General features: G+C 48.7%; 1 protein-coding gene across 9 annotated transcripts in view; it reads left to right on the top strand.

Annotated features, from left to right (window-relative positions):
* TNRC6A (trinucleotide repeat containing adaptor 6A) overlaps window positions 1–25608 on the top strand; it is a 96523-nt gene that overhangs the window by 22801 nt on the left and 48114 nt on the right. For 6 of the 9 annotated variants that reach the window (XM_026103964.2, XM_064520003.1, XM_064520004.1 and 3 more), the window contains exons 1-3: window positions 20034–20244; window positions 20930–20977; window positions 23440–23475. In XM_026103964.2, the coding sequence (XP_025959749.2) occupies window positions 20240–20244; window positions 20930–20977; window positions 23440–23475 (89 nt within the window). In that variant the 5' untranslated portion in view covers window positions 20034–20239. Of the gene's footprint in view, window positions 1–20033; window positions 20245–20929; window positions 20978–23439; window positions 23476–25608 lie in introns of those variants that run through there. The other 3 variants (XM_064520001.1, XM_064519999.1, XM_064520002.1) reach the window with 3 other exon arrangements.

Genomic DNA, 25608 nt, shown 5'->3' with positions numbered 1-25608 from the left:
TGCCGAGCTGCTCGGGGGGGAGGCAGCAGCGTCCTCACAGACTGACAAGAGCACCGCTTTTCTAGCGAGACCCTGGAAAATATCCTGGGGAACTGGGGAATTTGTTTATTCCTCATTATCGTTAAATATTAGAGCATCTCCAGGCCCCACGTTCTAGATTTGCCACTGCTCTGGCGGAGAAATGCAGTTACCTGGTTCACTTGAGTCACGCCTGCTGAGGACCAGGACAAGGTGACGGTCGAAACAGAAGTCTTTATTGACGGGATCCAGGTTACAAGCGTTTACAAAAGCCGTAAGTGAAGAAAGGACGTGTTTGGGGAGGCCTTGGGCAGGCTCCCGTGGGCAGCAGGGTTGCCCCGGGGTCACCGTCGGCCGAGCGCTCAGCGTGCCCGTGTCACCCGGCGCTGCCGCAGCGGTGACCGTCCTCACTTGCAGACGACGAGTGGCCGCAGGACCCGAGCGGCTTCTGTGCCTACGGGGCATCGCGAGCTGCGTTGGGGTTGGGAGAGGTGTTTATGCTCCCTGCCGCTCTTGTTTCTCCAGCAGACCTTTGTGGGTATTCGCTCCGTAATAGTCTTTTATTCTTGCATTTGTGTCTTTGCCCCTGGAATCATGCACTGAACCTGGAGTGAAGTCAAGCACAGACCCTCCTCCCAGCTCATCCAGCAACACAGTTTACAAAAGGCTCTGTTATTATCCCCGCATCCACACTCTCTAACCCTGTAATTAGATGCTTAGGCTATGATTGCCCCATTGTCCGCTGGATGGGTTTAATCATTCTTTTCTCCTGCAGTGGCAATTTTGTTCCAATTAATTATTTCGGTTTGAACAGCAATAGCTGGTTGAGTTTAGAGAGAAATTAAAAGGGTAGAGAAGGATAATGAAGAGTGAGCTAACTAGGGAGAGGCTGCAAACAGGGCTGCTGCATATCCCTGCTTCTGATCCAAGCGCTCATTCGCTCCCCCGAGAGCTTGCTGGGGTTTAAAATGTTCTCCCTGGAAACGAGGTTCTTGCGTGACACAGAAGCGCTGCCTGGTTTCCTCTGTGCCAAGGAGATTTGTTACTGGGCCTGATGGAAACAACGGGGCACGCTTGCAGGCTCGTCCACCCTGGGAGGGAAAATGTGGCTCATTCATGCTTTAGTCAACGCGTCTTTAAACCCTGCTAGGGAGGGCAAGGCTTTGCCTGGTTATGTTATTTATCTTTTGTTTTCCTGGCCCGTGAACACGTCTCGGTTCTGTCCCAGCTGAATGGTCCTGCTCCCAAGGAGTCTCCAGCGCTTGCACGGCAGTGCGGTGCCCCGGGCAGAGCTCCCCAAAGCAACGCGCGGTGCGGGGGGACAAGGGTGCCTCGCCTGGCATTCGCACGTTGGCACCTTCTGTTAGAAGGAGGAAAATCCCTCTCTGGTCCTTGCTCTCATAAGATCCTGGATCGTTTGCAAAGCAGTATTGCCGTGCCAGTGTGAGTGGATCCAGCTCTCAGCTGGAGGAAAAGCTGTGACAGGCCTGGGATCCCAGCAGCCGGCGGGATCTCAGAGCCTCTCCCGGCCCCCCAGCCTCTCTCCCTGCCCGTTTAAGGCAGGAGGCTGCTCGTCGGTGGCAGTCGCGGCTCGGCCGTGCCCGTGCTGTGAGCCGTGCAGCGCGCCCGCAGCACTCTGCAGTGCAGCATCTGCTCTTCCTTCCCTCCCTGGAACATCTGGCTGCTGGCGAGCTCACAGATACAAGCTGTCAGCGCCGAGGGCCAGGTGCGTACAGCGTGTCCCACGTCCTTGGTTTAAAGCGCCTTGGAAAATGATTCCGGGAAAGAGGATGGTGTGTCTAGGAGGGAGCGAGGAAGCCTCAGCCTCTCCGCCCCCCGCTCAGCCTGGTGCCTCCCCAGGGCCGCGGAGGTGGCACGATCCCGGGGAAGGGACGCCTCGCGGGGAGGCTTCGCCGGTCTGGCCAGGCTTCCCCGTCCTCCCCTTCGCCCAGCCGGCCGGGACCAGGCTCCGTCCCCTCGGCGGCTCCCACGCTGCTCCCGTCCCTAGTGCAGCGCTTTCTTCGCTGCGCTGGAACGGGGGGCGGGAGGTGTGGAGGAGCCTTTAAAATATGCTAGACTAACTCTAAACAGTGCTGTAAGACACATTAAGTCAAAGCCAACGGCAAACTGCGATCGCCAAATCGCTCATTAATTCAGTGGAATTATCAGCCGGCACGGCCTCCGTTCTCAAGGTGATTCTGGGATGCAACTGATTTGGATTAAAAAGAAAAATTAAATTTTTTTTAAGGTTATGCAAGGTTTTGAAGGGAGAGAAAAAAAATTAATGCCTTTCAGGAGTTACAAAAATGCTGCCTGTGCAATTCATGTATAATTCAGTGAATTCCAGAGTAGTTTGAATATTTAAATTATGTATGATCAAAGCAATAAAGAAATCTGCATTTCCTCGCTCGGAGCCCCCCAGACATCATGCTCCCCGGTGTCCCCTCCCCGAAAGGCAGCTCCTCGTTTCCACCCTCCCAGATCTATCGCACCTTATTGCTTCAAAGAAATTGAGTTCGACTGGAAAAATACGGCCGTGGAGCGTGGCTGCTGTTCTTTAATAAATACATGATGCATCGCATCTCGCGCCAGCGCCGTTGCCAGGGCGATGCTCACCGGAGCCTGGGCGGCAGGGCAGGCGCGGCGCGGGGTGATGGGCAGCGCTGCCCGGCCCCGCCAGCAGCCCCCGGCTCTAATTAGCCGCTGGCGCGGTGCCGGCGGCCGGGAGCATCCGACGGCCGGGAGCATCCAGCAGCCCGGCCCTCGCGCCCCGGCACGGCCCATGCGCCCGCGGCGGCAGCCCCGCAGCCGAGCTCTTGCAGAGCAAAACCACGGAGGGGTCCTGCCCCCAAACCACCGCTGCAGCTTCCCCGCGCCCACCTGCCCGTCCCCGCGGTGCTTCCTGCTGTCCTTCGCTCCTCCGAGGCCCTGGGCTCGCCCGTGGGTTCTGCAAGGCTGCTCACGCCGCTGCTGCGCTCCTCGGCGGTACGGCCGCCTCCTTCCCTCTGCTACGGCCATAGTTCGCCGGGTCCCAAGGAAAAAAAAACCAAACAAAATGCCCCCTTTGCCCCTCCCCCATCTCCTCTCCAGACGCTGTAAATTTTCATTAGTATTCTGTAATTTAATGATCTACTCCCAAGAGAAAATTAGTCTTCAATTTACAAAAAAATCCCTGTTAATTTAAGCATAATAGTATGAGAGCGATGCAAATGTTGGAGCCCCGTCCTGCACCTCCCGCTCTTCCCTTGCAAAGGGCAAGTGCAGGGGAGAATTTTAATCGTGCACTAAGCTCCGTTTGCAGTCTCTCGGTGAAGCTTGCAGAGGGGTTCCTGGGGGCGAGAAGAGCAATTTCCTCCCCAAACAGGAGGTTATTTTGAACCGGGCAAACGCACCGATTCAGCTGAAGGCTGATGCGGAAAGACTGAGGGGCAGGAGCAAACGGACCTGCTGAGCTCCGACGCCGTCTCCCGCGCGGCCCTCGGGATGGACGCGGTGGCTTTGCTCGCTAGCGGCAGCGGTCGGGGCTGGGAGTCCCCTGTCCGGGAAGGCTCTGCGAAGGCAGCTCGTTAGTGTGAAAAATTGGGACCAGAGGCCTCATTTGTCTGATACCAGCTCACTGTTTTCTCTAGTAATGTAGAAAATGGGGGGGGGGGGGGTGGATCTGAGTCTCCCCCCAGCAACCGACCCCTTGATTTGCCCGTCCTGATTCGTGTCCGTGCTTTCAAGTCGCTTTTAATGCTGTTTGCTTTCCCTGGGCCGTGGGACTGCGCGTGCGGAACGCGGCCCTTTGCCCCGTGATGCCGCAGCCGGGGCTCAGAGCAGACGCCGCGCCGTGTGTTTCGTGCCAGCGTCACAGGGCGGCTCTTTAAGGGCGCGTGGGGAAATCGGCCAAGGTGGTCAGCGAGCGAAGGCTGCGGCGGGCGGAAAGCCGGCTCGCGGCTGCTCACCTGCAAGCCCAGCAATTCTGCTCCACTAACTCGCTCCTTCCCCCACGTGTCACTGCTCCAGGAATCCCGTCCTCCGGGATCCTCCGTTCGCATCCGCGCGTTTAACTGCTCCCTGGTGCTTGGCGTTAGCGCGAAGGGACGCGGCGTAAAGCCCTCCTCGTCTGCGTCACCTGCCCTCGGAGGATCTGCCCTGCCTTTCTCTCCCCCTCTGTGCCTTGCAACGTTGTTGGCGCCTTGACTAGGCTCAAACGTCCCGTCCCCGCTGCGGCCCCCGCTCGCGGGCGTCACGGTTAGTCGCGGGCACGGCGGCACGGCGGCACGGCAGCGCTGTGACGGCTCTCTCTGCCTGGGCTCGGCGCGCGTCCCCCTCCCTCGCTCCCGTGTCCCGGGGGGGCTGGCAGGCAGCGGGCCGGCTGCCCGATGGCAGGGCGCCCGCGCGGAAGGGGCGGCTGTGGCACCGGTGCCAGAGCGCTGGCACGGCCCTCGCGCACGGCGAGGTGCCAGACTCCCCGCCGACGGCTGGGGCCGAGGTCAGCTTGGAGCCGCGCGGCGATTCCCTCGCTTCTCTTTGCAAATCCACAGCAGAGGCGACGGCCGAAGGACCCCCACCTGTTGCAGGGGGACCATCGCTGAGCGGGGCAATGGCAGAGCTCCGGGGACGCGAACCTGCCGTCCTGGAGCCTGCGACCGCGCAGGTCTTACTGGTGGGCTCTTCTGCCCCGAGCGCCAGCCTGGCTGGCAAGGCGGCTTTTAGCGGCCCGGCTCTGCGTGCCACCTCCTTGCCACCCGCACGTCTCCTGGTGCATAAACCAGGCTGGTTAAACTCACCGGAGGGTCGTGCTGAGCTCGCACTGCCTCCCTAAGCACTCCCCGGCCGGAGCAGGAGCTGCCGGCGCAAGTCGTGCCAGGAGCTTTTAGGGTCTGCAGGGCTGAGCACCAGTACGGGCTGTTTTACGGGTCATGGAATACAAATGCTCTTGTTCCCGCCAGCTTTGCGAGTCAGGCTTGTGGAATAATCCCCTCGGCGTCATGGCGTTTCCACCCCTGCCTGGGACCATGCATGCAACACAAAAATGACAATTAATAAAAAGTGTTAATAGCGATCATCTTAATTGCATCAAACTATGAATGACAATGAAGCCCGCGTTGTCAAACCGCAGGAAGTATTCGACTGGAAGTCTGGAGCATTCCTCTGCCAGATCCCATCGCTGTCCCCAGCGTGTGGCAGGTATCAAGGTCGTTTCCCTCCTCCCCGCGCGGAGCAGGATGCGTTCCCAGCGCAGGCTTGGCCGCGGGAGGCTGCCGAGCCCAGGTCAGCGTTTCTGGCTCCCGTCAAGAGACAGTTTAGCATCTCGGTAACTGACACAAATGTAAGTAATGTTCTCTTTGCAGCCAGCCTCTCCCTGAGATGTTGTTAAATTAGAAGGGAAATCTATTTCCTGTTAAAAAAAAAAAAAAGGCGAGCGAACTCTGTGTTAAATATAGATATATGATATGTAAATGAATCTGACAACTGAGTGAATAAAAAATGAAGGTTTAAATTATTGAAGGGTAGGAGGAGATGGCGCATGCAAATAGCATTAATGTGGAAAGAGGCAGCTCTCTGAACAGGGGAAGGAGGTTTTGAAACATAATTATTTCTTTTAAGAAAAGGGCTACATATTAAATAAAAGCCAACAGAACCAGCACATGTTTATTTCAAAGGCCTTTATTTCTTTATTTCTGCGCCGGCGCTTGATTCTCCTGGCTTGCTTTTTTTTTTTTTTTTTTTTTGCCTGCAAAGCAATGGAAGAAATTGAAGGCTACTGAATATTTTAGCTTTAATTAAAATAAGATAAATTAAGTTTTGATTGCTACATGAGAACGAATGAGTCCCAGAGATGGTCGATCAGAGGCAGCTGTCGAGACGGCTGCGGAAGGTGTTTGCTAATTGGTTTGGTGGGATGCAGCTCTTCCGGCCCTCGGAGTTATTGCAACCAAACTGTTGTATCACAACCGCCGGGAAACTGCGATGGCTTCGAGAACGTCTTCAGAGATAGAACTGACTTAATTTAAATGGAAAAATACCTACCTCGAGATCTTAGCCTGCTAGAAGGTGTAAATTATGCTTAAACGAAGAAGATAATGTGGTTGTTTTTGCTTGTTTCGTGGTGTTTGTTGTAAAGGGAGCAAAACGCACAGAGCCGAGGTGGCTTCTGCTCTGCTGCCGCTGCGGCTGGTGCAATATTGGAAATAGAAAACTAGCTGGTTATTTTTATCGCTGGTAAAGCTGACAAGGTGCTTTTGCGGAACGGCACTCTGCAGGCGCCGTGAACGTCTCCACTGCGTCTCACACACCTGTATTTTTGCCTCTCTGACCCTCTTCAGGGCCGACGGGACGGGCTACGGGCTTCCCTTCCCTGACGCGGTACACGATGGCTTGGGACAAGTTGTCAAAGCTGTAGATCAAAATGTCGTTTATTAGGAAAGTGCCTCCCCAGGGATTCTCACCCTCCGTTCACTATTTGTGCGTGCTGACAGCGTGCTCCGCTCTGCCTAATCCGTCTCGCCGCTATTTGCGTAGCCCCCGTCGCGGCGGCACCCGAGGGCCTCCCGTTGCTGAGAAAACGGTGGGTTTTTCCTCTTCCTCCCCTGCTCCGTGGAGGAGGCCGCGGGATGCGGGGACCTTCGGCGCTACGCGGTCGATTCCAGTCCCGTCGCTTCCGAGCGGTGCCGCAGGGCCCGTCCCTGCCCGCTCCGAGGGGCCGCACGGCGCCGGCGAGGCTGGGCCGAGGCGGAGGGACGGTCCCGAGCTGCCCCGGCAGTGCCGCAGCCCCTGCATCCCTCTCCGGCGGTGACAGGCCTGTCCCCTGCCCGGCGGGTGGGGAATGCCGCCGCGCCGGAGGGGCCGGGGTGCCGCGCTCCCAGCCTCGCGGGCCGCTCCGGCACGGCACGGGCACGGGCACTGCCCCGGTTCAAGTGCTGAATGACCCTGCCCAGATGCCGGGCGCACAAATCGTGTTCATCACCACGAATCACTCACGAGCAGCCCACCAGCCAAAATTTGCTGGGATAATTTTGAACAGCGACTGTCAAATCTTTTTGCAGATAACTCGAGAGCTCAGAAGGGGAGAGATTTGCTGAATGAACCGTTCGCCATGTATCATCGCCCAGGACGGTCCGGCAGGGGTTTGTGCCTGATGCATTAACCGATTAAAGCAGTTCCTCCCACACACAGACGTCTTTTGCACTGATGAAGAGCTCTCCTCCTTGCCCCCATTTTCAGCCTGTGCCGTGAAGGATGCAGGCCGTCCTCCTCATCCTCTCCCTGGAGGTAGCAAGTAATCTCGGCCGCTGTCTGAGCGGGAGGTGCACACTTATCTGTGTGCAGTCTGTCTATTAGATTGCACCCACTCGCTAATTTGCTTCGGCAGGCGTAAAGCTTCCCTTAGCAGATGACTATGGCACCGACAAACCCTGCCGCGGCTGAGAGAGACTGTAATTCTGCCGCTGAGCGTTACCGGTGGGACTCCGCCGTCACCACAGCCGGTCCCGGTATCCGTCGGGCGATGTCTGCTGCGCGTCTGCGTGGCGGCATCGGGGTCCCTGCCAGGCCCTGCCGGCTGCCCCGCAGAGCCGAGAGCGAATTTCAGGAGCTCTTCCAAAAATCTGCCTCCTGGCCTCGAGGATGTTCTCCCTGGGGTATCTAGCGTACCTTCAAACACTTTCTTCTATGTAAATCTTTACCCTTGGGAAGCTCTCCCTCAATAAATCGGTAAGGTACTGGCCTTTCTGCTTCTTCCCACGGTATCCGTGAATACCCAGTCGAAGAAAGTGTTTTATACAACTGTGGACAGCTGGGGAGCACTCATAGTGACCTAAGCCATGACTAAAATAGAGACTAAAAATGAATTTTTAATGATTTGAATGTATAAAGTCAGATTTGGTCACGCTCCTCGAGGGAGTTTAGGGCTCACCTTCTGTTTCCGATAGTTTTTGCACCCACAGCCTGACACTTTCCTGTGGACACCTTCCCTTGCGGGTGACCGGCCTTCCCTGGAGGCCGGCCTCTTCACTAGCCGATACCCGGGTCGAGGTCCCTTTCCCCCTCTCCGCCGCCTGCTCCTTAAATTTCCACATCTCTCTTTAAAGAACGTACTTGCACACTGTTGGAGAACTTCTTTTTTCCATCCTTTTCCACAGGGACAGTCCATGTTCTGGGCAATGACACAAAGAAGAAATGATACTTGGTGACAATTTGCTGACCTGCCTCTCACATTTGAACATCCCACTGCGGGAGATTTCAGCTGAATATTGCAAAAGATCCCCTGCGTGCAGGACTGATGCCTGTGTTCCTTGGCTCTCAGGGGTTGGAGTCCAACCTGAGCGTAGGTTTCTTTTTTCCTCTGGTTTGGTCTTCTTGGTCTCCATGGCAACGCGCTTTCCCTTCTGCAGCGGCATCGCTTTGCTGCCACTTCCCAGCTCCGCATTTGTATTCCCCTCCTTTGTCTGCCGCTCGGCGCTGGCAGCCGGCCAGGCCAGGCATCCATTTCAAAGCAGCCTTTGTTTTATTGGCGAAATAGCTGGTCAGGAATATGTGCGATTTAACGAGAGCAAGAGCACTTTGTTTCTTTGCTTTTCTTCTTCCCCGCGGCCCAGACGCGGTCGGTCAGCGGAGCTGGCTTTCACCTGCGTTCTGCACGGGGGAAACGGCCGCGAGAGCAGCGCAGACCCCCGGCTCGGAGCGCAGCGCTGAAACGGGCCCGGCAGCCGTGAGCCGGGTGGAGACGCTTCCTTTCTCTCTCCCGCTACCTGTGTATATTTGAAATTCCATTTCAAAGTCAGATGTGTCGTTTCCAGAACAACCCTGTCTATGAGATGCAGATAACGCTGGGTTTGCTTGATGGCAAAGCCCAGAAGTTGAGATTACAGCCTCTGGGCAGCAGAAAAAGCTGCTGGAGTGAAAGAAGAGCCCAGAGCCAGGATCCTGCCGCCAGCTTACTTCTTCTTCCTCCTGCAGCTGCCTTTCCTCTCTCTAAGGGAGGCAGGGCTGAAGCCAGCTTGCTGGAGGGTGTGATCTTTTAATTGCAGTATCCATCCCTCTTTCAAGGGGAGTTCAGGGCTTAGAAAATGCGATGATACTACATGCCTGGTTTTCATGTGTGCAAAGATATATGCAAATATATATATATATATGCATATGTAGGCATATAAATGTACATTTAATTGAGACCCTGGTTTCCAGGCACGCTGCCAACGTGGGCCTTGGATCCCTTCTGCCTGCTCCTTGGAGCCTGCCCCGAGGTGCGGGAGACGGCCGGGGCGGACGGGGACGGGGGCCCGAGCCGCTCGGTGCCGGCTCGCCGGGGCGTTCCTGAGGGCCCCCTCCGTGCTCGCCCTGAGCCGGGCGAGGGCAGGGAAAAAAGAGGCGAGGCAATGCCTGTATTGCCCTGCTGTTATCCAAAACCCCCCGAGAATTTAAGAGTAGTCTTCACTTTTTGCTCAGTTTTAGTGATTTAAGGTGGATAGTTTTAATATTAGGTTAAACTGATCTATTTTTGTGAGAATCCAGCATTTACAACTCAATGGAAGTAGAGTGTACTTTTCATAAAGCCACACTGATGTGTCCCTAAGCAATGCATTTACTTTGCAATGTGGTGAAAAGGGAAGGAGGAGAGTTCTTCGGTTTTGGTCTTAGAAAGTCCGTGACACTAAGAACCCAAACGAAAGGGATAAAAAAGGCCAGTTTATATAAAAAAAGACAAAGTGGAAAAAGCTAAGCCATTTGTGTCCTCGGCTAATGTGCACAGAATCAGCAGCAGAGGCAGCGATGCTCAGAGCCAGAGATGTTAGGAAGAGAGAGCAGCTCGGGGGTGAGAGCAGAGGAGCTTGGGGAAAGTGAGGGATCTGCTTTCTGCCGTGTTACCCTCATGCACAGATGCCCTACCCTTCTGCTGGATTTCAGGATTTATACAGATAACCCACTAGTGCTATACATAAAAATACAAGCCTATCCAAGTACCAGCTGCTATCCAGACACAGCAGCTCTGAGTTCAACACAAGCCAAATATGCAAAGAGTTTCCTTGGTTCTCTGTACTGCTGCAGGGACCAATATTGCAGCTAGCTTCTTAATGGGGAGCTTCTTAACGTGGCGCTCAGCACCACGCTGCACTCACAGAGGCTGCCGGGTGAACGTATCCTCCGTCCGCCTTCCTCTGCTGCTTGGACATAAATGCTCACTAAAGAGAGGCTTGAATTATTCCCCCCATGGACACCAAGCCTCCTGTATACTTGATGCGTGGAATAATATGGATTAACCTCATCTCACAGTGCCTTCTGTCGTGACATAAGTGACAATCCCCCACCTTTTGGATAAGCTGGATCCAAACACCGTTCGTACTTCTCTGTGCTGGAGGCTGCAGTTTAAAATGCACATTATGGCACCTGCTTGCTTGCTTGTGGATTTGTGAGAATTCCTGTGGCATGATATAGCTTGCTAATACATTGCGTGCCTGCAGCGAAACATCTCTTCTGCCCAGGAAGGAGCGGGGAGATGACCGTATGCCCGATCTATAAAGTATACAGTTTGGGCACATTGAGTGTTTGGGTTTGATTAGCTGATTGCAAATCAAAAAACCAGGCCAGCTGCAGGAGAACAGCCAGCTCTTTTCATCCAAAGCTAAGTGCTTGGCACATGCCCACCTGCTCACCTCTGAATGGACTGTGGGCGGAAAACAAAGCAGGTCTGATGTGCTTCTCCTCCCTCGCATCCTGGAGATGCTGCTGCAGATACGTGGTCCTGCACACGGTCATATTTAGTCTTCACTAGTCTCCGGCCTACCGTCATGGGGAGCAGGTGGGACAGGAACTTCTGCAGTCATGGGCCACATCAGCTAGGGCCTGGCTGTTGCGGAGCTATATTACAGCTGGAAGTAGACATGACGCTATTGGCCTCAAAGGTTCAGGGGAAAACACCTTGCATTTTGCTAAACCTCAGACAGTCTTCTAAGTAATTTATTGCATCATTATGGCGAGATAGAAACCACTCACTGCAGTTCCCGTGACACGTTTTACTGGAGTCATGGTGTCAGTCTAGAGGCGTTTCCTACGTTCCAGCTTAGGAAATTGCATTCTGTCCAGCTCCGCTTGTGAATAATTTAAGGGATTGGGTTCTCATTCTCTGTGGCCCAGTCCCTATGACTCCTCTTTTAGGCAGGTGAGGTGTATTAGGAAGCAACTGAGGGTCCCCGCATGATCAGTGGAAATGGAGAGGTGCCTGCAAGGACAACTCAGCTCTTAGGTGGCCCGAATTGCCTCTGTGTTACTGTCCTAGGAGTTGTGCAGCTTTCTTCGTGAGCACACGCGCAGAGCAAGGTTGGGTTGGCTGCTCCCCAAAGTCTTGCTGAGATCTCTCCATCTTTCCAAGAGCTAAAGGAGAAGATGCTGTCTCTTAGAGAGGGGAAGCAGTGCTGCTTCTGGTTGGACGGCTCAACAGGGCAATAGTGGCAGAGCTGAAAACAAGAAGTCAGGCAGATAGACAGAGGCCATGGTGAGCCACCCAGGTAACGTGCAGGCGCAGGCCGTTTCTTAACGGTGGCTGGGATGATCCTCCAGGGTTTGAAGCTCTTCTTCAATGAGAAGCCTGAGAAAAATCCTAAATCTTAATAAATGTGTGTTACTCTAACAAGGGTCTGTGCTGTCCTGTTGGTGGTTATCACCCATTTTAGAAAAGCAGCCAGCCTTCCACATTCGGTGTCTCCCTGCCTACCAGGCTGCCAGCTGCCAAAGTCTGGGCCTGGGGTCTGCAGCATCTTGGCTTTCCTTCCCTTGCAGCTCCCTGGAGTCACCGTGGGCTGGGGCAGGAGCTCAGGGCTCCGTGACAGACGACGCTCTCCGTAACAGGGGTCTTTAAGTGGAGATGGTGTCTGTGCAGATATTGCTGGCGGGAGCCCTGCATCGGCCGTTTAGGGGCTGTCCCGGCCCTGCCCACGTCAGGGCTCGTCAGCCACCAGCACACCGCAGACGGTGCTGCTGCAGGGACAAATTCAGAAAAGCCAACTGGAACAGATAATCAAACAGTGGGATTTTTCCCCGGATTCCCCAGGTACATACAAGTATTTTGAAGTGAAAGAAAAGCACAGCAAAGCAATGCCACCTCAGGAGGGCCGCTGTTACTCACATGCGTATGTCTGAAACAGAAAGCTGTTTTACAGAACCCGCATTAAGCCAATTCTTATGCATAAATACTTTTACAAAGAAGTATCTCCCTTTACATCTCGGTGCATTTGTTTATCGTCATTCCAGATAATGTGATTGCATTTATTCCTTGCAGCCTGTTGTACAGTGCATCCTTTCACATCCCAAAGCTTCACAGCTGATTCTACATGCTGTGGAAGATGCACTCTATCAGATCATTGCTGGATTGATTAATAAGTAATAACGAGGCTAAATTAAAGCAGCTTCTTTAGGCTAACATGCTGCCCTTAAAGAATTATATCAGTCTCTAAGTAATAAATTATCCTACGGCTGGCATTGAAAAGCACAATGCAGAATCTTGCCTCTCATTAGATGGCCGAAAACAACTGCTGCATTTAAGACTCACACCTTAGCCGCTGTCATCCAGGGTGGAAAAGCCTCTCCGGATTTGTACAATGGCGAGAAGCAAACCCAGGTCAGTAGGCCTAGGGCCTAGATTTTGCATAGTCATGTATGATAAAGTCATTTTTCCTAAAGCTTAAATTAATTTGCATGTCTCCTGCTTGGAAAGGTGACCAGAGAAAGTTATTTTAACTATGTAGCAGAGGAAATATGCTATATAGTAAAATTTTGTTTAAGTTATATTTTAGAATTTTTTGCTTTTCAGTGCAAGCAGTGATCTTCGCAAACATTCACAAATTAAGGTGCACAGTGTGTTTACAAAATGCGCTAGGACCGTCCACCGCTGGGAGAAGCTGAAGCGCGGGAGGTCGCAGGCGCGCAGAAGATCGTGGCAGAGGCCACGCGTCGTGCAGGCACGACGGCTGCTGGCAGGGCCCCCCTGGCAGCACGGACGCTTTGCGCGAGGACGGTTCCCCACCTGGATTCGGTCCCAGGAGGCAGCACGTGCCAGAGCTCGTGCTGTGCTCTGTGGTGGTGTTCAGTAAAGTGTGGCCCAGTCCCGTTTTATTCTCTGTAATTAGGAAATTCAGCAGATGAATATCCTTCTGAAACCTAAAACAGAGAATATGGCTGGCACAAAAAGAAGCAATCTGTGACAGAGTAGAAAGCGTTTGTGTTTCTGTAAGAGAGTAGTGCAACATGAAATAGGTGAAATCTTCAGTTAATCTGGCAGTGTGTTAGGAAAGGACTATTGCGGAGTTAGATGATCAATAACCATTGACTGCAAAGAGGTTTATTCATGTTTATTCATGATGGAAGACAGAATAAATACACACACACGACCATCACAACGATACCTGGCCAGTAGGCTCTACGTCCTTCCCGGAGAGCTGGTGCAGGGCTCCTGGGTGCAGATAGCTGGCAGCCGCCAGCCGCCGGGGTCCCCAGCCCCGTGTCCAGCCTCTGCATCCCCTGGTAGCAGGGTCCCAAAGGAACCTGCACGAGGTTCGTTTCTCTTTGGTGACCATTCCTTTAGTTCAGTCGTTCACTGCCCTCTCTTGTGGTTGTGGTGGTTTCTCTGAAGAACGGGCTCATATGTGTCTTGTTAATGCGCCGAGCGGAGTTAATTCTGGCTCAGATGTGGGAGGTTCGGATCTCTCACGGCGCGGGAGGTGCAGCTGGTGGGACTGGAGGGAGGAAGAAGCTATTTCCTTATGTGGACTTCAGTGTTTGCACTGAGTTCACGGCAAATTATTGTGCCTGGAGGGAGAGAAGAAGGAAAGGAAGCACTTTTCCCTGCACTTTTCCCTGCTCATTTTCTTGCTGGTGGTGATAAAAGACGCTGGTTTGAGTTTGATGGATTCTCCATGTTTTGTTCTCCAGATAGTGCCCTAGTACTTTCTGAATTTGTCTCTAGTTAGCAAAAACCTAGAAACAAACTAGAAAGAATCAACTGTATAAAACAGACGCCAGCCCACAGTAATCTGGCAAAGTCCAACACAGGCAAAATTTGATAAACCTGCCGTATGGTTACCAGGTAGTGTCCCCCGCAGAACACAGGGAGCGGGTGTCCTTAGCCTCCCTGGCTACTGCAGGGCCCTGGATTGCAGTCTCAGGGCCAAACTCATCTGGAGTCAGTGGAAACTCCTCTATGAGCCTTCATGAGCAATTTGAACTGGACCACATTCACTAAAGACTGAGCAGTGTAGAATGGGGGAAGTGGCAAAAAGGAAAAGACACAATGAACCCATCAGTGTGATTTTCTTTCAAAGTGCAATGCAGCCCTGGTAAATAAATAAAGATTGGAAATGTCTATTGCACTGCACCACTTAAGAGACCAGGGGACGTGAGGATGGCATAATTGGCTGGATGCAGAGTGAAATTCAGGCTCAGCAATTCCATTTTACAGTTGGCAGCCTTCCCAAACACAGATCAGGGAAAGCAAGTTGGACTAGCTTTAAAACACAGGGAAATTCTTCTTATCTTGTATAAATTTTTGCTGATTTAAAGAGTAGGATTAAATTCTCATTTAATAAGCCCAAGTGCCTGCTCTCCCCTACCCTGATCGCTCTGCGTAGCGGTGCTAATGCTGGAAAGGCACCGGGCGCCTGGAGCCAAGGCAGCGCATTTGCTTTTCCTGAGAGCAGATCTAATGATTGTTTGTTACTGCAGCCTGTGAAATAAGCACTGGCTGTTTAATTGTCAGCGTTAGTACAAGATTTTGCTAGCTTTCCAGGTCGGGTTGGAGGCAAGATGAATGCTTTTCTGTTAACAATTTGAAACTTTGTCATTTGCTTTTCTTCCTCCTAACTAAGGATCCTACAAGGGTTCCTTGCTAGCACAAATAGTCCAGTAGACTCAGCTGAGACTGCTCCTGGGTAGGATTGTTTTTGTGGGTAAGAGCTGCCGGTTTGATACCTTTATATTACCACCTCTCACCACCAGCTACGCTATTTTTAAATAGTTCTAAAAATGCATCGTGTAAATAAAACCTCTACAATGAACAAGGAAAGGAGTCTCCTAGTAGAGTAATACACAGAGTCTCTGTGCTAACAAGAAGACTGTTTTCCCTTGTCTGTCAGATCGGCTCATTTAGATTATTTAAGTCAAGTGCAATTTTGAAAACAATCTGTTTTGCTCATGACAGCTTCTTCATTCTGTATAATGATGCTGAATGTAACAAGCGGCAAAGGGTTATTGACTGCAAATTCTCCACATTCCCAGGCCTGCACTTCTCATGTCGACTTATAAAAGCAGCCCCTTGCTTTATTTTCCCCAGACATTAAGCAGAAAGTATTTTCTAACATGTCGGCTTTAGAACTCCACTCTGAAGCCTTCATTCTGCATGAAGCCTTGACAGAAAATTGCAGATAAAGGGGAAGGGTGGAGGGAATGGGAAACATTGAAACGGTGCCAGCTCATTTTTAACTATTTTTAGTCAGTGCATTTCTCTATCTCCTGCAGTTCCTTTCCATTTATTCTCTCCCTCTCTGATTAGGTAAAAATACTAATTAAAAAGTTAATGGGGAACTGAAGAAAGAAGGATCCACATGTGTGCCAGGCTGGCAGGGTGCAGATGGAAGCTGCTGTTGCTGGGAAAAGATATTTGGGGATCACTGACCAGAAGGCCATGTTTACTGAGTGGTGAAAATGTAACGGGAAAGATCCATCTTTGGCAGTTGCCCGAACGCAGGACAGGTTGTTTGCCCTTGAATAGTCATTTCCATTATTACTAATTTCATATATGATGATGGCGCTTTGGAGCCATTCAAATAAGGCACAGAAAAGTGGTTGACAGTCTAATCACAGTGCTAACAAGACAAAACAGAACGGTTCCCAAATCCCAAACCTTCGTTGTCTCGCCCAGACCAGTGACCAGACCTGGGCGGCAGTGGAGCCTGCAGCCGTACTGGAGGCGTTACGGCCCCTGCGGTCTCTCCCCTGCACAAGCACCCTTCACTTTCATCCGTGTTGCGCAGTACGGCCGACCCCCCCGCTGCGGGATCCGCCGCCCCTGCGGAAGCAGCTGTGCTGTGCTCGGCGCCCGGCTGCATGGGTGCAGCTCCCGGTCCGCCCGCGACCACGGCCACGCAGCCCGTCTTGCTGCTCCCACCCAGAGCAGGCTGCTGCCCGGGGCAGGGGCGCAGGCGGGCTGGGACGGCTGCCGCCGCACGAACCACAGAGCCAGGCTGCTGCCACCAGAAGTGGGAGGGAGAGAGGGATCAGGAGCAGCTGCTGCGGCTTCAAAACATTTCCCCTCTCCTCTGGGGAAAGCAAGGGGAGCGGATGGAAGCATCCAGCTGGCCCGGCTGGCTCAAACCGTTTCTGTCTGAGTAGTCCTGTGATCTTCAAAATGTGGAGTTTAGCTTGGGTCCCTGTTAGGTGATACCTGGAAACGTGCTGTGAGGCTGAAAGGCTCTTTGCCTTTGTAAGGCAAGCGGTGGCAGTGTGTGGGTGCATGCTCAGCTCCCACTGGTACCACTAACCGGATTCCTCCCTGGGTGCAGCACCTCACGCACGCAGGTGGTTCCCTAGAGAAAGCAAGCTCTTGAGGGAAAAAAAGAGCTGACATTTCATAAATGCATGTTAAAGGATTTATCTGCCCTTCAGCTGAAAGCTGCTCCTAACCCAAACAGCTAGATACATCCTTGTAAGTGCAGAGCTGTTATTTTGCTGTCCCTTTGCTGGCAGAATCAGAAACTCAGATCTTAAGAAAAAAGTATAGAGGTCCAAGCTCCAATAAGCACAGGAGTAAAATAACAATGAATGAATTTTAAAAAATGGTAGTAGGCAGGAGAGAAGGTGACCCAGAGCTCTCCTAACAACCCTGTGCTCAGCAAAACTTGCTAAAAGCTAGAACCAAAGTGGTTATTAACACTGGCCACTCTTTTGGAAATGACATAATGGGATTGCCCTGCTCCTATGAGCAGTATGGAAATTAGAAAGTACAACAGCAACTCAGAACACATAGCTAGAACGTAGCCCCAGGACAGTTCTTTGGTGGACAACACTCCTGGGGCTGCTCCACACAGTGCTGTGTTGCTTCGGTGAGGAAGTGGGGAGAGCCAGCGTAGCATGAATGCCCACCGTGTCACGCTGTCCTCCCTGCTCCACATCAGCTTCTGCCTGGCTGACAAGTCGGCTGATGAAATTCTGAATTCAGAAGAGAACGCCTGTGAAGGTGCAGCTCAGCATCTCCAGCACAGCGTAAAACAAATGAGAGGCTATTTGATGCTGCTTCCACCCCGTTGCTGTGACCAAAGTATTACTTTGCCTGACAGTCTTTGGATGGGTGAAGTCCAGCCTTCTCATTCTTCTCGAAGAAAACATTCTTCCTATTTGAGGGTTGTTGTCTTGCCTGAATTTCGCAAGTATATGCAGTAGTTCCCCAGCCAGTTTCAGATGTTTAAGAACTGCAGTATTGAATCTGTTAGCTGAAAGGAAGTGGTACGTGGTGGGGTGAAAGATGTAGGATCACAATGTTGATGTGAGAAGGAGATGATGGTGTAAGTAATAGCGAGTTAGTTAATGCAGCAGATTTGCTGACAACGTCTAACAAACCGTAATATTTACAAGACAGAATGGAAGCAATTGCTGCAGCAGCCTAGCCTCTAGGAGCATATGCATAAATAAAATTAGAGAACAATCTAAAATAATAAAGAAAGCTACAGCCCTTGACTATGAATTTTATTGACAGTGGCATAATACAGTTAACAAAATGACATAACTGGAGTACATAATGCATTTAGCTTTCATAACTGAGGGCAGACATAACAGCAGTCCTCCTACATCAACTATAGTCCCTTTAAAGACAGAGTAAGATTGTGGTCAATGAAACAAAGTAACAAGAAGTCGAATCAGATGTCAGGAAATAATAGCTTTCAGTTACACAACAGTACATGGAAAAATCCAAACATTTTACACAGGCATAAAAGTAAACCTTAAGACTAATTTTAACTTGCAATTTATTAATAGAAGCAGAGAAACTGATATCAAATTTGTCAGTACCCTTTCCAGTAAGTGAAAAATATCACTTTATGCATGTGTATGTTCAGCTCACAGCAATGCAAGCTATATTATTAAGCAACTAGGTAGAGGATAAAAATACCCTTACTGGCTATGCTGTGTTGTCATTATTGCTCATCTTTAATAATTTAGGATCTTCTTCAGCTGAAGAATACTTTACTCCATTCATGCTGGCAGAAATGCAGGTGATATTGCAGCATATTTCCTAAGACAATTGCTAATTTGTCCTGGGCATCCATTTATTTTACAGGTGAATAAAATAGCTCTGTTTTGTTTCACTAGCATTAATAAGAGGGGTAAAAGCCAACTGAAAGTGGCCTGGTAAATTTTTGTGACAATGCTGTTAACTGGATGCAAAAAGAGAGCAAAAAGTTCCTTATTCCAACAAAACCACTTCTCTCAGTAGCTTTTATAATAGAACAGACTGGATGATGCTTATTTCCATATGAACAGTAGGAGAGAGGTTAGAAGCAAATTAAATTCTGAATGGTACTGAAGGCATGTACAATAACAATTATTCCCTTGAACAGTAGCTGTTCAGACTGCTAGGATATTTTGAACTAGTGCTTTAGAGCTAAATGTAGGAATGCCAGTAAGCAGCCATCTCAATGACAGTTTTACTCTGCACCAAAATAACAAAGCATTGAGACCAAACACAATATACAGAAGGCTAATGTATCTGGATATATTTTTTAAAAAAGATTGGTTGGTAGAGATGTAGCTACAATTATGATACATCCCCAGTATCAGTGTACCTGGTGTGGCACTAATTCCTTTTCAATTTAAATTTTCTAAGTAGAAGCCTATTATCTGTATTCACTCTTTTTTATATAGTCTATTAAGAGTTGTGCATCTGTATCCTTCTAAGAATTTTATCCTTTAGGTATTAGAACCTTGGGAGTAGAAGTTAGTCCTGATGTTTTCAAATGCAGGCATGTTAATCGGATGCTGAGTTTAAAAGTAGCATTGTAACAAGCATGTTTCTTATTTATGCAGGTAATAATATTTAAGATTGCTCTAACTAAACTTGAAATATTTTTAAAAAGCTTTCTTGCCATCACTTATTCTCTAGACTTGGACAATGAAGAATCATTCCACTTTCATCTAGAGCAATTTTCCAGTTCTCACTTTTGCAGTATTTGGGCTATAAAGACATAATGGTACTGCTGTCGCCACCTTTTCCCAGTGCCTAGGAGAATGTGGATGTTTGCTGTGAATTTCTCTGTTCTCAGCCTCATTCTCTCTTGACATTACTGTTTCTATTTCTCTTCCATTATTCCCTGTCTGCCCATTGACTACCTTCATTCTCTGATTTCCAGTGTACTTCTACTGAAGTCAAGCGCACTAAAACAAAGACTTTGGCCCCTCTATTCTTCTACTCTTCATTTTGTGTATTCAGAGTTAAAATATCTCTGTGTACTTTCTGGATTGAGCTATAGATTCACATAAGTGAATTTCTAGCTGAGTTTGCCTGTGCAGATACTTCTCAGGTCCCTCTCTCAACCCCGTGAAGTCTATGAAAGGGTAACACAGAGGGGTTTCACATTTATGGTGCTCCTTTAGGCGCTAATGCTTCCTTTCTGTCCAAGTGAGGTTATAGATGCCCCAAACCCCGATCAGGGCTGAGGGTCCTGGCAGTGCCCAGGAACGAGACCGCAGCTGCGCGCAGCAAAACGCTGCGGGGAAACGCGCTGCCCTCCTGCCTGAGCCTCGCCAAGCCCTGTGCAGCCAAACTGCCCCTTCCACAGGGCATCGTGTGCTTGGGCCTCTGCGCACCGCCTCGGGATAAGTAAGCAGTGCAGTGAGACGCTACTCCACAATTAAACCCCGCGGACAGGGGAACGGTGCGTTGTGGGAAGCTGCCCCTGCCCCAGCGAGGCCTTCCCGCCGCGGCGGCCCGCGGGCTCCCGCCGGTTGCTACGGCGGTTGCTACGGCGCCATGTCGGGGGAGCGCGGCAACCCGGAAGTGGTGCCTGGGGCGGGGTTTCTCTTCCTGTGCGGCGGGCCGGACCCGGCCGGGTGAGGAGGCAGGAAATGGCGGCGGTGCTGCAGCAGCAGCTGCCGGGCCCTCCCGCTCCGCAGTGCCGGGCCCAGGCCGCCTAGAGCCGCCGCGCCAGCGCCGGGCCCGGGCCGCAGCCACGCCGGGCCGGACTCCGAGCACTTTACATACATGAGGTACCGCGGGGCCGGGCCTGGCGCCCGCGGGAAGGGCGGGCGCCGCCGGGCTGAGGCGCCCGCGGGGCCCGGGCGCGGGAGGGGGCCGCGGCGGCGGCAGCGGCTGCGGCGGCGGGGCTGGCGCGGCCCTTCCCCGGGCGGGCGGCGGCGGCGCGGCGGGGCCGGGAGGGGGCGCGGCGGGCGGGCGGCCCCTCGGGGCGGCGCGGCGGGGGCTGGCGGCGGGGCCGCGGCGGGGTTCGCCCCGGTGCGCAGCGGAGCGGCCCGTGGGGCTGAGCTTTGACCCCGTGCGCGCCCCGCGGTATTGTTTGCTCCCGCCGCGCTGTCAGCCCCGGGCGGCTCCTACCTCCGCAGGCTGATGAGAGGCGAAGGGTCTTTTTCGCTGCTGCATTTTAAACAAATTCGTAAGTTCCAGTGATGCAGGGGAACTGTTTTCCTTAACGTCTTCGAAATATTTAAGTAGAGGTTGTGTCGTAGTGAAGAATCGCTTTTTCTGGTTATGCTTTGCTATTCTTCACTGTCCCTGGGTAAACATCATTTGATTACTTGGCAATCTGCGGTCTCCCCGTTTCCTCCTGGCAAATCAACATATGGAGCTCAGCGTATATCTTAACCCCACTCCGGTTTTATTTTTTGCTTTGTGCTGCGTTTCTGTTGACATGGAAACCAACCTCACTTTCTGTTCCAGAGAATTGGAAGCTAAAGCTACCAAAGAAGTTGAAAGAAAACTAAGCAGGTAAGATACTCATTTGAATTCACTCGTGCAGTTCAGAACAAGAGTTAGCCTAGGGCTAGAAATCTTTGTGAGTTTTATCTGGAGTTTTAATTTCATGTTAATTGTAACGATAAAAAAAAAATTGAAAATGCATTCATCTATTGTATAGAGAAATCTTTGCAATTTTGGCTAATTCTATAGATGAAGCACACTTTTAATATGGTTTCTTTAACATAATGTATTACATTTTATCAGGTTCTGTAGTGGAATTTTCTTTCTGTGGGGTAATAGGCTTTTGAAGAGAAAACATACTTTTCTGTTCTAAGTTGTTGCACCTAATAAAAAGTGAATGAAGGGTTGTGGGTTTTTTCCTCCTATGTAGCTCAGCAAAATATTGTTGGGATATTTGGCTTTTGGCAAGAAACTGGCTTTGAACAAAATATAAATTGCGTATTACTACATGATGATTAGTTTCTTGCCCCTTTTCTGTCAAAAGGGAAAGGTGGTGAATTTCCCATTAGTATGTAGTTTTTATTTGTGAACTCTGTAGGATAGAAAGTTCAGTTTTAAACACTTAGTTGAAAAATAAAGAGTTAAGAGTTCTGTTAAGAATTCTGTGCAGGTAATATACATCACTTTTACATTTAAGAAGTTTTCTTTTGCACTGTCTATTTTTAGTACAGTGACATTCTTGCGAATATTTAACTCTTTCTGTTGTTTGTGTTCTTTGTTTTTTATCTTTGTCTTACTTTTTTGGTGTTCTTTTTCGTTTAGACCTAAATAGGGCTTCCCCCGGGGAAGGCTGGCTGTTTGGCACACATTCAGACCCTGAATCTAGCTGCTAGAATGTTTTTTTTTTTTTTTTTTGTACTTTGCTTTTTTATTATTTATTTACTGTGCCTAATCAGTCTGCAGGTTTCAGATTGATTTACAATTACACTGTGGAAACTCATTGGCTTTCCCCTGCTATCAGTGTGTATCTTTTTCTTTCTGATAATACACTTAAGAGCGAATTTTTCCTGTTTTATTATGGGAATAATTTGTATAGAATCTTTAAGGTACACTTAACATGTCATTTTAAATACAATATCAGGGCCATTGTTAAATGGAGTTTACTTGAAGATAGTGATGTCAAATTGCAACTCAATTTTAAGTAATCTCTCCACAAAAGATATCGAAGCACGACATAAAAAAACCCTGAAACATTAGGGTTTTATGGAAAGCCCTCAGTACATACTTGATGACAGAAGGGATTTTGGATCCATATCATTTAGATGGACTGAGTGCTAAGTTTAAAAAAAGTATTCTGATGCAAGTTTTACAGTCATAAAAATGTGAAGTCTGCTAGCTTACCAGGAAGTCTCTCTTGGCAGTGTAGAGATTGAAAAGAGATGAAAGTAAGTTTATAGAACTACCTAATTTAAGTGCTTCGTGGGGGTTGAGAGCAGAGCAAGGTTCACTGAGTAAATTCTGATACAGAATGAATCTCTGCCATAGTGTGTTTTCTGACACAGAGGTATATATTTTTTTCATTTAAAAGATTCTAAATTGCTTTTTTTTGTTAACATTAATACATCAATTGTGTTTTTTTCAGAAAATCTGTATTTTAACTAGTTTGTGTTTAGTGAGGGAGTTTGATCCTGTGAGCATGTAGTGTGATAAAGTTGTAGCATACTTACTCTGGGTAAGTGTTGCTATTGCTTTACTATGTTCTGTAGAACTAAACAGATAACCTTCATTCTTTCTCTAATATCACTATTTACAACCCTTTGCATATGCAGTTTTGCATTTGTATATAAATACATTTGTAATGGCCTAATCAAATTCTAAAAGAGCAAATATCTTCCTAGGAAAGATAAATACACTAATGCTACAGTTTTTCTTGATCTAAAATGTTTACATAGCTTATATATAGACTGCAAACTCCAGGGGACATTGGCATCACTTTACAAATGGTCTGAGATGACTTTTGGAGTTTATGCTTTTAAAAGAACAGGTAGCAAATGTTCCATTTTCGATTTGTTTTTCTTATTAGGGATATTGACTTAGCCTGCTGGTTTGGGATAGAATAAGTATTACGGTTTTTACTGTGACTTGCTTATCTGACCAGAATGATGACGGTGTTAACCTTGGGATTAGAAATTTGGCTTGTTTCAGAAAAGGATCTTGATTTGGTCTGCATCCTCTTCAAAATGCCAATTTGCAGATGACTAGACATATATTACTGGTTTCAAAAATAAACATATTGCATGATTTGCAACAGTAATTGAAAGAAATTCATTGCACATTTTACTGTTGCGTAATGTTACAAACTAAACATCACCTTTTCAGTCTGCATCACTGATGTGCAACTGCATTATTAGCTGGAGGAATGTAAGAATTGAACTTGTTAATATCAGGAGCAGTAAAAAAAAAAAAAAAAAAAAAGACAGCTTAGTTCTTCTGATTTAAGAAATAACTTTTTAATTCTGTTTGGTAAACAGGGCTTTCCTGCCTCATTTATGTGGAACTGAGAGAAGGTAAATATCTGAAATACGTTTACAAACACCCCCCCGCCCCCCCCTACAAACACCCCCCCCCCCCCCACTAAGTTTGACTTCTTACTTCACAAGCATGTAAATTACAGAGGAGACTGACAAAGCTGCTTTCATTCATCTGTTGCTGCTGCAGAGAGTCTGTCTGCATTGGTTGCAGACTCTGTCTTTTTTTAGTCTCTCTGACTTTTTATCTGAAATCATGTATTTCTCTAGATTTCATCCAAGCATCATCCAAGTTACTGCTGAGAGATTTTATTTACTCTTTTACGTACCAACCATACTTCCATGAGGCTTTCCCTATTTGCTTTAGGAAAAATGAGGTGGCTCAGTGAAAGAGGCATAGGTGTGAGAAATGTAGCAGTTTCTGCTGAAATTTGAGCACTAGAGATTTTCTGGTGTGAGGGGCAGTAAACTTCTTATGGGATGACTTCTGCTGTCAAATGGGAAGTGTATACTGTAGGGAGACAGCTTTCTATTTACACATTTCAAGTTCTTTAGAGATTCATAGACAAAATGATGTATTTCTTTCTCCTCTACCCAATAACTGACATACTTTTTTAGATCAGGAGTAATTGTCTGGTTGTCCCTAGAAGGTAACTTCCATTTACCTTCCCTTTTTCTAGTCTTACAACAAACCCATCGTGCAGTATACTTTTTGACTCTGCATGAATAAAATTGCAGCACTTTGGGAAACGGCTGGCCTTACGGTTAAGGTGCTGAACTTGGACAGCCAGCATTCAAGTTTGTGCATCTGCTACAGCTATCCTGTATGACCGTTTCGATTGTGGAGAAGCAGTTTATTTTCTTCAGTTCCTCATTTGTTTAATGGAGATAGTGATTGTTTATTGCTGCTATTAAAGCCTTGTGTATTTAGATGATAAACTTCTTCGGGAAAGAGATTTGTCTTCTATATCTTTGTGTAGCAGTGAACATGGACTGTAATCTCACTTGAAACCTCAGGGTGAAACTGCAACACAAATATTGTCCCAGAACTATGGCATACTTATACTGCTTGGAGGGTGGTTCTGTCTAGCCAGCTTCTGTATGAGGAAAAATGGGAAAGATGATTGCATTCCAAATGGTGGTGGTAGAGATGGTAGTTAAACTTTTATCTTCCTAAGGTGATAATTTAAAGACTAAAGTATTTAAAAGGAAAAAAGAAAGTTGTTGGCATTCTTTTGCTAATTAATTATGCATTTAAGTAGGGCTTCAGTCTTCAGCTTGGCAGCACCTCTTCTGCACATTAATAGCTGAAAAGAATTAACATACATACAACATCTGTAAATAAGTGTTTTCATTTTCTTATCAGGGCCTGAGGCTTTCTTTGCTCCTGTATAATGTGCTGAGTGGTTTTAGTTTTCAGAGAATGTTTCCATTAAAGGCACTGGTGTCTTTTTTTTTAAACTTTAAAGTACTGGTTTCTATTCTGTAAACCTGAAGAGTGTTCTTTTTGTTGTAGTGGACCTTTTTGTGGGAAACATTGAAAGGAATGGAAGGATCTGTTTTTAACTGAAACAGGTGTTTTGGTTTGTTAATAACAAGGGTTTAATAGAAAAGGTAACAACTGCTTTTCAGAAATTGAGAATTTTTATTGGCAGTTTTTTGAAACTGCATTATTTCAGATTTTAAGATTGGTTATCTTATAGGTCAGAATACAGAAAAATTATCAAAATTGAAAGCCTCAGCAATATGTTCACAAGTCTATATATAATATCCAGCATAGGTTAGATATGGCATGTGTGTGTACATGTTTACTGTCTTTGCGGGATTCTGAAAGACCTTTCAATTCAAGATACTTACATGTACTTATCTAACAGTGTTCAGTCTGTAGCATTACAAGTTAATTTATAACCAGAAGAAAAGCAGTTCAGTGGAACTGATTCTCCCCGACCCCTGAAGTTTATTTTATATGTATGTCACTGGATTTTCTGAAGCCATTGTTTTTAATCACTGAAGTTCGTACTTTTATATTTGCTCCATGTAGTACATGGGTAGAAAGTAACACTTGGAGAAAGTTAACACAGAGCTGATGTTGAGGGATCAATAGCAGGCAGGCTATTGGTGTCTCCAGTGTCCTGCGATAGATAAAGAAGTAGAATGCTGCATGTCCTTTCA

This window comes from Dromaius novaehollandiae, chromosome 14 (genome assembly GCF_036370855.1).
Source record: "Dromaius novaehollandiae isolate bDroNov1 chromosome 14, bDroNov1.hap1, whole genome shotgun sequence".
Classification (NCBI taxonomy): domain Eukaryota; kingdom Metazoa; phylum Chordata; class Aves; order Casuariiformes; family Dromaiidae; genus Dromaius; species Dromaius novaehollandiae.
This window is presented reverse-complemented; position numbering and strand designations above follow the sequence as displayed.